The 11,450-nt window shown below is 41.2% G+C and overlaps 1 protein-coding gene across 1 annotated transcript in view; it reads right to left on the bottom strand.

Annotated features, from left to right (window-relative positions):
• The window catches only part of COBL (cordon-bleu WH2 repeat protein), a gene marked incomplete at its 3' end in the record, with an annotated part of 305,644 nt that overhangs the window by 86,439 nt on the left and 207,755 nt on the right, over positions 1–11,450 (bottom strand). The window contains exons 9-10 of the mRNA XM_019518370.1: positions 9,499–9,628; positions 3,751–3,921 (exon numbers count right to left, since the gene is read on the bottom strand). Of these exons, the coding sequence (XP_019373915.1) occupies positions 3,751–3,921; positions 9,499–9,628 (301 nt within the window). The remainder of the gene's footprint in view (positions 1–3,750; positions 3,922–9,498; positions 9,629–11,450) is intronic.

The following is an 11,450-nucleotide window of genomic DNA, read 5'->3' as shown; positions in this document are numbered from 1 at the left end:
CTTATAAATCTAATAAAAATATTCAAAAATCCTAGCTTATATCTACAAGCCCATATATGAGCAGGCTTCATTCAGCTCAAGTCAATGGAATAGGACCAGTTGATACTCTTGGCACACATGACTTTTTCTTTCCTTGACTAAATGTTAATGCTCATGGAAGGTGTCAGGCTGACAGTCTTTAATAAAAAAAAATCCAAGTTCTTTTACTATTTGCAGAACAGACAGGGGAGGAGAAGCGGAAGAATAAGCATTTCTACTCTACCCCTACATGTAGCTTCCTATGCTGGACATGCACTGAAAGAGAGGGTAATCACTCTCTGCCCTCATGCAAACCTTAGCACTGAGAGGGAGAATGAAAACTATGAGGCTGATTAATGGTGCATTTGATGTGAACACCCCAATGGCTAATAAATTCCCCATTAAGCAGTTCATAATCTATAACCAACAGGCCAGTGCTCAAATTGTTGTCTATAGATTGGATTTCTCTGTTTTAATGCTAACCAAGTCTATTCTTTAGAGATTGCCCTTGAAGGGTGGAGGTTACTCTAGGATATAATTTGCTGAGAATTTGCTGAGAAAATAAACTATTTATGCTTTTTATCTATCTTGTTGATCCCCTATTGCACTTTTATTTATAGTGAATAACATAGAAAAATAAAAATGTCACAGCATAAAGAAGTTCACAGGAACAAGACCAATGGTCAAATGGTCTGTTTCAAGCCATTTTAAGGCAGCATACTTTAGTTTTGGTTCCAGGTATCGCCATTGCAAAATATCTGCATCATCTAAATTGCATAAGAAACAGCTGGTTTGTTTAGAACTCATTCATTAGGAACACTCTAAACCAAGTAACAAAGTCACGCAACAGGTGAGAGAGTTTCCATTTGTTAACTACAATGAATGCTGAGGAAAAAACTAAGGATAATAGGTCACAGAACAACCTGATTAGTAAGTATAAGGAGGCCAAAGGATCATTCAAGACATGCATACAACACATATAGCTAGCTATATGTCCATTGATCCAAAGTTAACAGGAAATCTTATTTAATGAGAATAAAGAAATTAAAGGGAAGAAAAAACAAGTAGAACAATTGTACACTTGTTTGTTGATGAGACTCTTACCACTGAGGCTGAAAAGCTCAAATATCTCCGTAAAGACACTATTCATCAATGCCATGCTCCACATAAGTTTGGGAAACTCTGTGAAGAACGACTGCCCCCACCTGCTTTAACTCCTCTAAAATGGGAATACTTAAGTATGAGCTTCTCTGAGCACAATGGGACAACTGTCTAGCTGGTGGGAGAGGAAGAGGGAAGAGGTGTGGTGTCCGATAAAAGCATAGTGGAGAGTAAGGCATTATAGCCAGTTTTCTTAAATTTAGGTGACAATTTAGACACCTAATAAAGGGGTGGGGAGGCAACAGGACAAGATGGGATGGGATGGGATGGGATGGGACAGGACTGATTTTCAAAAGTTCCAAGCATCCAAACATTCACTGAGGGTAAGATTAGAAACAGATAGTTGACAATTTTGGCATAGTAATCTGGTAAGTGTGCTAATTTTTAATGCCTTTCCCTCCCCCTGAAGCAGGGTTTTTGTACTTAAAAGCTTGCAAAGAACAATTTTTCCAACTATTTAGTTGGTCTAATATAAGATATCACCTTTACCGAAATGACATTGTCGTCTAGTTTTTAATGATCCTCTGTTTTTGGAGAAAGAAACCAATTTTTTTTCATCTTTGTGACATGTGCATCCTTTCCTCACCTAGCAACAATATCTATGACTACGTGAGAGATTGTCAGAAAGCACAGGTGATATCCTGGCCTCATTGCAGTCAATGGCAGACTTTTTATTGGCTGCAGCAAGGCTGGGGTTTCACCCCAAAGGTTTATGGGTTGAAACACAAGCCTTATCAAGCAACTAACCACAATCATGCTGTTGAAATGCTCTAGCCAGACCTCCCATTCCTACATACATATGTAGAAAGAGGATAGTATGTTGAGATTTGAATATTTAACTTTAGTCACCACTGAAGTCCTAAATCCACCGTAATCAGGGAAATTTCACTTGCAAACATTTGAGATCCAGATTTGTGTGTGCATTATACTACACAACATGCCATTTACTTCTTCTAAGGTTCTCATGAAACACCCAGTACACCACAGTATCTGAGTACCTTTCAAAAGTGCACTCCGCCACATGATTATCAACACTCACATGCAGTCCCCCTTTGTTCTCTTTTTCTCTACCCACAGTAAGGCTATGAATCAATTACAGAGATTATTCTTTTTTATTAAAAACATATAGAATATGCACACATGTATTTCTAGGGTAGCACAAAGTATAAAAATTACAAAAGATTTGCCTAGGGGCAATACTGATGAATAGAGCCCTGAAAAAATGCAAAGTTCTCCTTCCTTCAGTGAGCTTATGCAATGTATGGGCTCAATCATAGAATTTTGGCTGGAATATTATGTTTGTTTAAAAGCAAATGATCTGACTGATAACATCAGAGCCATGTTGATTAAAGTGCATTTGATCATCAGGGTGGAACAGGGAAGCACTGAAAAATACTGCAATAATAGGAAATCAGATGAAGCACAAATATTAATTCAAGGATGACCAGAACAGATTTTTAATACAGATTTGTAACAGGAAACACTGTGTGTGAACTGATGGCATCCAACTGAAAAATCTAACTATAATGGTATTTTCATTCATATGTTGCTAGGAGTAAAATAGGTTAATCCACAATAATACTTTTTCTAGCAGTATAAGTCCGTGATCTAGGTTTTCCTCTCCCCCCTTATAAAACCTGAAACTCTACATTTATTTAAGGTCTGAAAAATGCTGCTTTGGGTTCCACTGGTATTCAACAAGAAGCGCTACCGACATTTATAACACTGGATAAGAGGCATTCAAAGTGTGATCTTGGCAAAGGAACATTCCCAGGAAAAAAATCTCAGTGGAATTAGCAAACAGCAGAGATATTTTTCTCTTTCTATGGTTCACATATAGATGTTAATCCAAGTTTACTATTTCTGTGTGTGTACAGGGATGTAGCAACATGGAATTATTATCACGGTTACAGTCTCAGACTCTAGATCAAGACTTAAAGGACTATATCTATATGATAACTGTCACTATAAGATACTACACTGCTTTTCACAAATATGCAGCCATGTGGGAACGAATACTTTTCACTGTATGGTAACAGTAACTCTCCTAAGGTTGGAGAGAGTGCATGAAGAGATTGCCAGAGTTAGCATGGAAGATGCACCTGTTAAGAATGGCTTATTTATCAATATATGTTTGGTTGATACAAAGGGTTTCACTTGCTTGAGAAGTAGCTCCAGCTTCCAAAATTTGGGGGAATAAAGATTTGAGTGACTGCTCAATACCCTACTGTATCTCAAAGGCCTCTCTCATGCATATAGTCATGCAGAAAAAGAGAAAACAGTTATAAAACCACACACTTGTGCTTCCAAATCCATAAAACCTACAAGATTTGATTGTCACATCTCCAAAAAAAAGCCAAGCAGCAGCAGCAGTGTTATCTGGCAGCCGATCTTGCATTCACTTCACATTAATTAGTTACACAGATATAATGCATTGAGCATTTCAAAAGAAGATAGACTGGAAAAGAAAAACATGCATGTCTGGAGAGCAGAGAGGAAAGTCTGGAAAAAGTCACCCCAAGAGTGCCCATCAAAGAGATAAAAAGCAAATACATATTATTTTAAACATACGTTTAGGTATCAGCTTTGTTGATGCCGTTACATCTGCTTCACTGTAACAGACAGTTGGATCCATAATATCTCTGTCAGGAGGAGGGTAAGGTGGGGGTGGGGGAATCACTAACTGGGGTGGACCACGAGTGTTGCCTCTAGGAGGCTTTTGTGGAACCTGTCGTCCATTACCTACAGGGGGATCAATTAGCTAGTTACTTTATTGTTAATCCAGTTGTTGTAAAGTTTGCTTTAAAACACATACAGGCATATGCACTCATTTCCCTTCTTTCTTTCCCCCTCCACACATAGATACACATGCATGTACATGCATGTGCACACACACACACACTCTCTATCTGGGTCTGATTCTGCTTTCACTCATCTCAGCATAAATAATAAATGAATAGATTGAGCTACTCTGGCAATACATTTATGTGCATGAGATCAGAATAAGTCCTGGGATATACATGTATGAAGTCACAATCTACCCAGGGCAATCAACAGAAACATCCACAAGTGTTTTGACAAGTGTAAGTAAGGAGTAAAGCATGTTGATTTAAAAATACCAAAGAGAAAATATCTTTTTGAGTTTTTTTCTCTTTTGGAATTTTCTTCTCCTTTGGTGTGAAGGACCCCATGTATGTTCACATTATCACAGAATCATAGAAAATTAGGGTTGGAAGGAACCTCAGGAGATCATCTAGTCCAACCCTCTATTCAAAGCAGGACCATCCCCAGCTATATAATTCTAGCCAAGGCTTTGTCTAGCCGGGTCTTAAAAACCTCCAAGGATGGAGCTTCCACCACCTCTCTGGGTAACCTGTTCCAGTGTTTTACTACCCTCCTTGTGAGTTTTTCCTATCATCTAACCTTAACCTCCCTTGCTGTAACTTGAACTTGAGACCTTTGCTCCTTGTTCTGTCATTGTAGCTCAGGGGTGGGCAATTATTTTGGGAAGAGGGCTGCTTACCAAGTTCTGGCAAGCCATCGAGGGCTGCATGGGTAGCCCTGCCCATTGACAGGTGTCCCACCCCCTGGTTACCATCTTGGGACTGGAAGTTCCACTCCCTAACCCCTGACCTTTACCACCAGAAGTCCCTCCCCTTCCCCCCAGAAGTACTCCTTTCAGCAAGGGGTTTTGCCATCTCTGAACCAGAAAAATACCAAGTTACATTGTAAAAATCAAACATACTACAACATTCATTAATTTCATTAAAAAAAATATTTTTGTCCTGATTTACATGAGTTTGTGTAGTGTACATAGAGGTGATAGTATAATAGCTTAAAACGAAGTTTTACTCTTGTATATTGTGGGAGGCTGGGTATAGGTTTGTGGGTATGTGGGGTGTAGAGGAGGGTGTGCATGTGGGGGGGCTGTGGGGAGTGGATAGGTGCGTGTGTGTGTGCGCGTGGGGGCAATGGGTTTTGTTGGGGGGGCTGGACTTGCTGCTGCAGCTGTTTAGTTCTGCCACTGGCTTCCCCTGAGTCCTACTGCCCCTGGCTCCTATCAACTTTGACAGGCAGCACGGGGCAGAAATATTAATTTTCTAAATTTTTAGGGGCTCTGCGAGCTGGATAAAATGGCCTGGTGGGCCGGATCTGGACTGCAGCCTGCATTTTGCCTGTCCCTGGTCTAGCTCCATCCTTTTGGAACCACCCTTCAGATAGCTGAAGGCTGCTATTAAATCCCCTTCAGTCTTCTCTTCTCCATACTAAATAAGACAAGTTCCCTCAATCTCTCTTAAGAAGTCATGTGCACCATCCCCCTAACCATTTGCATTGCCTTCTAATGGACTCCGTCTGATTTGCCCACATCCTTTCTGTAGTGGGGGGCTCCTGTCCTAGACACAGTACGTCAGATGTGTCTTCACCAGTGCTGAATAGAAGGAAATAATCACTTCTCTCAATCTGCTGGTAACGTCTGTACTAATGCAGCCCAGTATGCCGTTAGCCGTCTTTGCAACAAGGAAACACTAGTGGCTCATATCCAGCTTCTTGTCCATTCTAATCCCCAGGTCTTTCCTGCAGAGCTGTTGCTTAGCCAGTCAGTCCCCAGCTGGTACTGGCGCATGGGGTTGTTCCATCCTAAGTGCAGGACTTTGCATTTCTCCTTATTGAACCTTATGAGATCTCTTTTGGTCCAGGCTTCCAATTTGTGAAGGTCTCTCTGAATCTAAGCCCTACCCTCCAGCATCCTGGTGACCTCAACAATGTTAAATAAAGCTGTCTCTTTTCCTATCTTCCTAAACAAAGGAAGAGAATGATGAAGGCACATGGATGCCAGATTCTAGTCCACCTATTAGGTGCAAAGTAGGTGCTTAAGTGTGATCCTTGTTCAAATCCCTAAAAATCTAATACATCTGCTTCTGTAACATACCATTTTCTGACCTTTAAGACTCAGTCACAAAAAGTGGTTAAAAGGAAGACCTACCCAGCTTCGGTATTAATAGTTTTTGAGGTACTAGAGTAGGGTAGTATAGCACACATTTAGGCGCCTAAGTTCACTTGCATGTGTAACAGCTGGAATAGAATGTGGCCCCTGGTGTACAGTCTTTTATGGGTGTTTGTCATTTACGTTATGGAAAGGCAGTTGCATTGTGTTAGTGGTTGAATGATGGTGCTTTTAGCCTATATCAGAAAAAAATTGGGCTCAGATCCTATTCCACTTCTAAGATTTACATGAAATCTCAGGGAAGACCTTCTAAGTGTAAGAACTATAGAAAAATGGAACAAGTTGTCAATGTCTCACCATGGTGAAACAGAACTGGTCTTTCGTGGTGGTGCACTGAGAGAAAGGAAGAGCTTTGTGCCTCCCTGGGCAGTATAGAAGAGCACTCCTAGCACAAGATATGTGCTTTCAGGGCTAGCAGTGCCAAAAGTTTAGACATCTTTAAGAGATAGGAGAGGATATGGTCCTGAGATCCTTGGCCTTGGTGCTTATTTTGGCACTGTGCAAGCTAAAGAAGATAAACACATCTTTACACATGCCCTAGGGCTGGGTGGGGGGAGGATACTTTAATTAGAGTGGCTCTGAGAGCCACTTTAATGATCCCACAGCATCTCATGTATTCAGCATCCTGCACTTCAAAATGGTGGTGGGGGTGCTTTAACTAAAGCTCATCGAATGAGCTTTAGTTAATGTGTCTCCACTGCCATTTTGAAGTGCAGGAACACTGAATACATGACATGTGGAGGCTGATGGAGCAAGGTAATTAGCATGCTCCAGCAGACTCCATTAATCGAGTCTGCTCTAATGCACTGCAATTATAGCGTGTTGGAGTAGCATCCCCACACATCTATAGGTACCCAAAGTATATACCTTTTATATTACTGCATGCAGCAGTAATTATCAGCAATGCCATGACCTCTGGTCAGTGGGTGATGAGTAAACCCAGAAAGGTTTGGTATACATGGAAGCCAGATCCATCTTTCCCTTTGGTGTATGAAACAAGAGGCGTGCGATTACTTACAGATTTGGGTGTGAATAACACTCTGCATTCGTGATCTCACATGGGCCCTTATGCTTCCTGATCATGTCTCAAACCTTCTTCTGGGTATCTGGGAATGCTCAGCCTTAACTAAACTGGAGTTTACCAGGAATAATTTATGTCCAATTAATTTGCCAATGTCACCTAAACCTCTCCAAACGATTTATTTTTGGGAGTACATGATAGATAACATACACTGTTATTACAAGGCCTTGTATGAATCAGCGTAGTACTGCAGATAAGCAGAAGCAAGAACGGGGGAAGGGATTAAACCGAACCAGATTTTCCTAGAGTACACTCGGCTTCCAAAGTTTCACATAACATTGTAATGCTTACAAGAATGCCATAGTCTGATGGTCCTTTTTGCTTGCTTTGAAAAAAAAGGACCAGAAAACTCTGGGGTTGATACAAGTGATTTAGTGCTAACTATTTAAAGTGACCAATTTGTCAGTTGAATGCTTGAATAGGATCTTTATGTTCTGATTCATGTGGTCAGAACAGGAGAAACCCATGATACTCCCCATCATGCTGCTGTTTCCCCACCACATCCCCCTCTCCTTTTGCCTTTTTCAGAGGTTTGTAGTAACTGTCTCAAAGAAAGACTGTTTCATCAGCCTTTACTAGCTTTGTAACATTGTCTCCATGTCAATGGTGATAGTCATTTGGGATTGTAACAAAAATGACAAATGCAGGGGAGATTATAATAGGATGTATTCTCTGTCAGTGTAAATTGGTAAAGCTCCATTAACATCAATGATGCTATCGCAATTCACAACAGATTAGTCTATCCAACAAATAGTCACTTATATAGCAGGGGACAGACATGAGTGGTAACCTTTCAGATACTTAACACAAAATTAACATCTGCCTAAAGTTAAACCACCTTATGCCATCAATAAGAAACTAGTGGTTATCAGAAATGGCATTGGAAGTGGTAGCCTGTGGCATCAGCCACAGTTAACAGAAAGCTATTTTTCTGAAAACTACTATGTTATACTGAGCAGGAACAACATCTCCTTTGAGGGTTTAAATAAGAGATGTCAATGGAGTCAAACATGTCACAGGATAATGGACTCCTGCTGCTATATAAATGCTGAGACATTAAATGTGAAGCATTTACTGAAAATAAATGTTGAAACCAAGCCAAGAGGTTTCTTTCTAAACTGAAAGGCATTTGTAATGTAAGCAATTATATATGACAAGGTGTTCACTTAGGGTATCATATCTGCATGTCTTGGGTGCTTTGTGAAACATGAGGTCAAAGACATGACCTAGAGCATACTAAGTGCATTATGGCACTTTAAAAATGATTCTCTTAATGTACTGGATAATGAGTTCTAATATGTGAGGCTATTATCTCATATCTTTCAGGAACCCATCAGAAAACCACTTTGCCTGCTAAAGGCATAATCTTACTGTCCTCACTCAGGTAAAACTTCCACCACATTAAGAGAGAGTTTTCATTGCATCAGGACTGAAGTATGGGGGGAGTACTTCTTGTTTTCTCTGGGTGAGTAAATGTGATGTATAACATAAAACTGCAAACTATGGTGCCTTCGTCTTCTTCAGCTTTGTATGGAATTTCTTGCAGAACATGCCAGCTTCATTCTCATACTGATTACTTAAATTCTCTGTTAATGGAGATTAGGCTCAAATTGGACTGAAGAGAGAATGTGACTTTACTGAATATGGTTAACTGCTCTTAGACTGTCACAGAACTAACAAAAAAGAGACTGTGCAACAGTCTGAAGCCTTTGCAAACTATAGGGACATCTCAGTTAATGTACAGCATCAAGGCTCCACTGAAGGGAATGGAGGTATATGATACTGCAGACCTGCTGAAGACCTGCCCATGTTCCTAGAAGTCAGACCCATGAATTCAAATGCCATTCTATGACTGACATTGGCAGGGATGGTGATCTTCAAACGCACATTAGCTTAACTTTTCTTCTGCTGGTAAAGCTCCCACTGACTAAGTGGACAAGAGAAGAGCTCAGACTAAATGCTTCTGAAAAAATGTTTTTAATTCTGTATTAAAAAAAACACCTAGCGGTACTATCAGCTTTTATTCTTCTATGAACACCTGAAAGTGTTGACAAGTCACAAAATGTGGCATTCAGTGCTTATTTCCAGACTTTCATTCTGCATGTTAAATATATGTTCAGATTATATAATTTCTAATGAATGGGACACAGAGTTATGAAATCTTCAAACAGCGAAGCGGTCCACATACAGTGCATGCACTGGACTGGAGACAGTAGAAAAGAAGGGCACTTACCGACTGTGCTCTTTCTCTTGTCTTCCTTTTCTTCTGTCCTATTTGGCATGGCAGGAGTTGGAGTTGGGGGTGGAGGTGCACGTCTCTTTTTTTTCTGCAGATCATTCTGTGATGATGCCCCTTGTAAAATCTAGTAAGACAGGAATGAAAAATCCACACTAAGGCATTTACTTGCATAATTGGGAATAAAAATGCACAGCTCATCATGCAGTCTCTTTGTTTAGTGATGGGCACTTGAGCATACAGTATCAAGATAGATGTGGCGGCAATAGTAAGTCTGGTATATAAGCTCACACATTTTGTATATTTTGTATATTTTCTAATCAGAGATGTGTTCTGCCCAACTGAATGTGCATAAAAAGCCTGATCCAAAGCCCATCAGTGTCTTTCCAGTGGCTCTTATGAACTTTGGATTATGACAAGGGAGGAAGGAGGAGAGAAGCCAGGCCAGGCACTAGATCCTGCCCAGGAAAGGTAAGTGATCCAGCTACCTGTACCTTTGGTTTAGTTGACGGTTTGTTTGTTTGGTGGGTGTGTGCTCTGAGAAGCTGGGAGTAAGTGTTGAGTGACTGTTGATTCTCACCTCCATCCTTGGAAAGGTCTTTGAAAAGTTTATGAAGAATCATACTTGTGGCAGTCCAGTGGGAAAAAAAATGTAGCTGGGAAACCAGCACAGATTCACAGCAGGTAAATCATGCCTGACCAATCTGGTTTCGTTTTATGACAGGATCACAAAACACTGAGATACAGGAATAGAGGTGTAGGTCATTTTCTTGGATTTTAGCAAGGCCTTCAATATGATATCTCATCCCATTCTCATAAATAAATTAAGAGGCTGTGACATAGATGTTTACATGGTCCAGTGGGTGGCAATTGGCTTAGTGGTTGCACCCAGAGAGTGGTAGTAGACGGGTTGGTACTGACCTGGAAGGGTGGGGGTAGTGGGGTCCTGCAGGGTTCGGTCCTCTTCAGTATCTTTATCAGTGACTTGGATGTGGGTGTCAAGTGTACTCTGTCCAAGTTTGTGGATGATACTAAATTGTGGGGTGAAGTGCACACTCCGGAGGGTAGGGAATGATTGTAGGCAGACCTGGACAGGGACAAGCGAAGAGTGCTGCACCTAGGGTGCAAAAATATCCAGCACACCTATTGGCTGGGGAATGATCCTCTCAGCAGCACAGAAGCAGAAAGGGATCTTGGAGTCATAGTGGACTCCAGGATGAACGTGAGTTGTCAGTGTGACAAAATCATAAGCCAAGCTAACCGCACTTTATCATGCATCAGCAGATGCATGACAAATAGAACCAAGGAGGTGATACTTCCCCTGTATGAGGCATTGGTCAGACCACAGTTGGAGTACTGCATCCAGTTTTGGGTGCTGTACTTCATGAAGGATGTTGATAGACTCTAGAGGGTCCAGAGGAGGGCCACTCATATAGTTAGAGGCTTACAGGACAAGCCTTATGAGGAGAGGCTGAGGGGCCTGGACCTCTTCAGACTTTACAACAGAAGACTGAAAGGTGATCTTGTGGCTGCCTACAAATTGATCAGTGGGGCACAGCAAGGGATTGGAGATGCTCTGTTCACCAGGGCACCTCTTGGGGTAACATGGAACAATGGTCACAAACTGACAGAGAGCAGATTTAGGCTAGATATCAGGGAAAGCATCTTCACGGTAAGGGTGGCCAAAATTTGGAATGGGTTTCCAAGGGGGGTGGTGCTCTCCCCTACCTTGGGGGTCTTTAAGAGAAGACTGGATAGGCATCTGGATAGGCACTCTTTCCTGTGTAGGCAGGGGGTCAGACTCAATTATTTATTGAGGTCCCTTCCGATCCTAGCATCTATGAATCTATGACACAATCCTCCAAGTGCAGTGCCTGATGACATCTGATTTTCCTTAATTTCTCTCTCAAATTCATGTAAATTCAGAGTAAGCTGGTAAGCCAACAGAG

This window comes from Gavialis gangeticus, unplaced genomic scaffold (assembly GCF_001723915.1).
Source record: "Gavialis gangeticus isolate Ggan-Ray unplaced genomic scaffold, GavGan_comp1, whole genome shotgun sequence".
Lineage (NCBI taxonomy): Eukaryota > Metazoa > Chordata > Crocodylia > Gavialidae > Gavialis > Gavialis gangeticus.
Note: the sequence above shows the minus strand (reverse complement) of the source record. Positions and strands in the feature narration are given on the sequence as shown.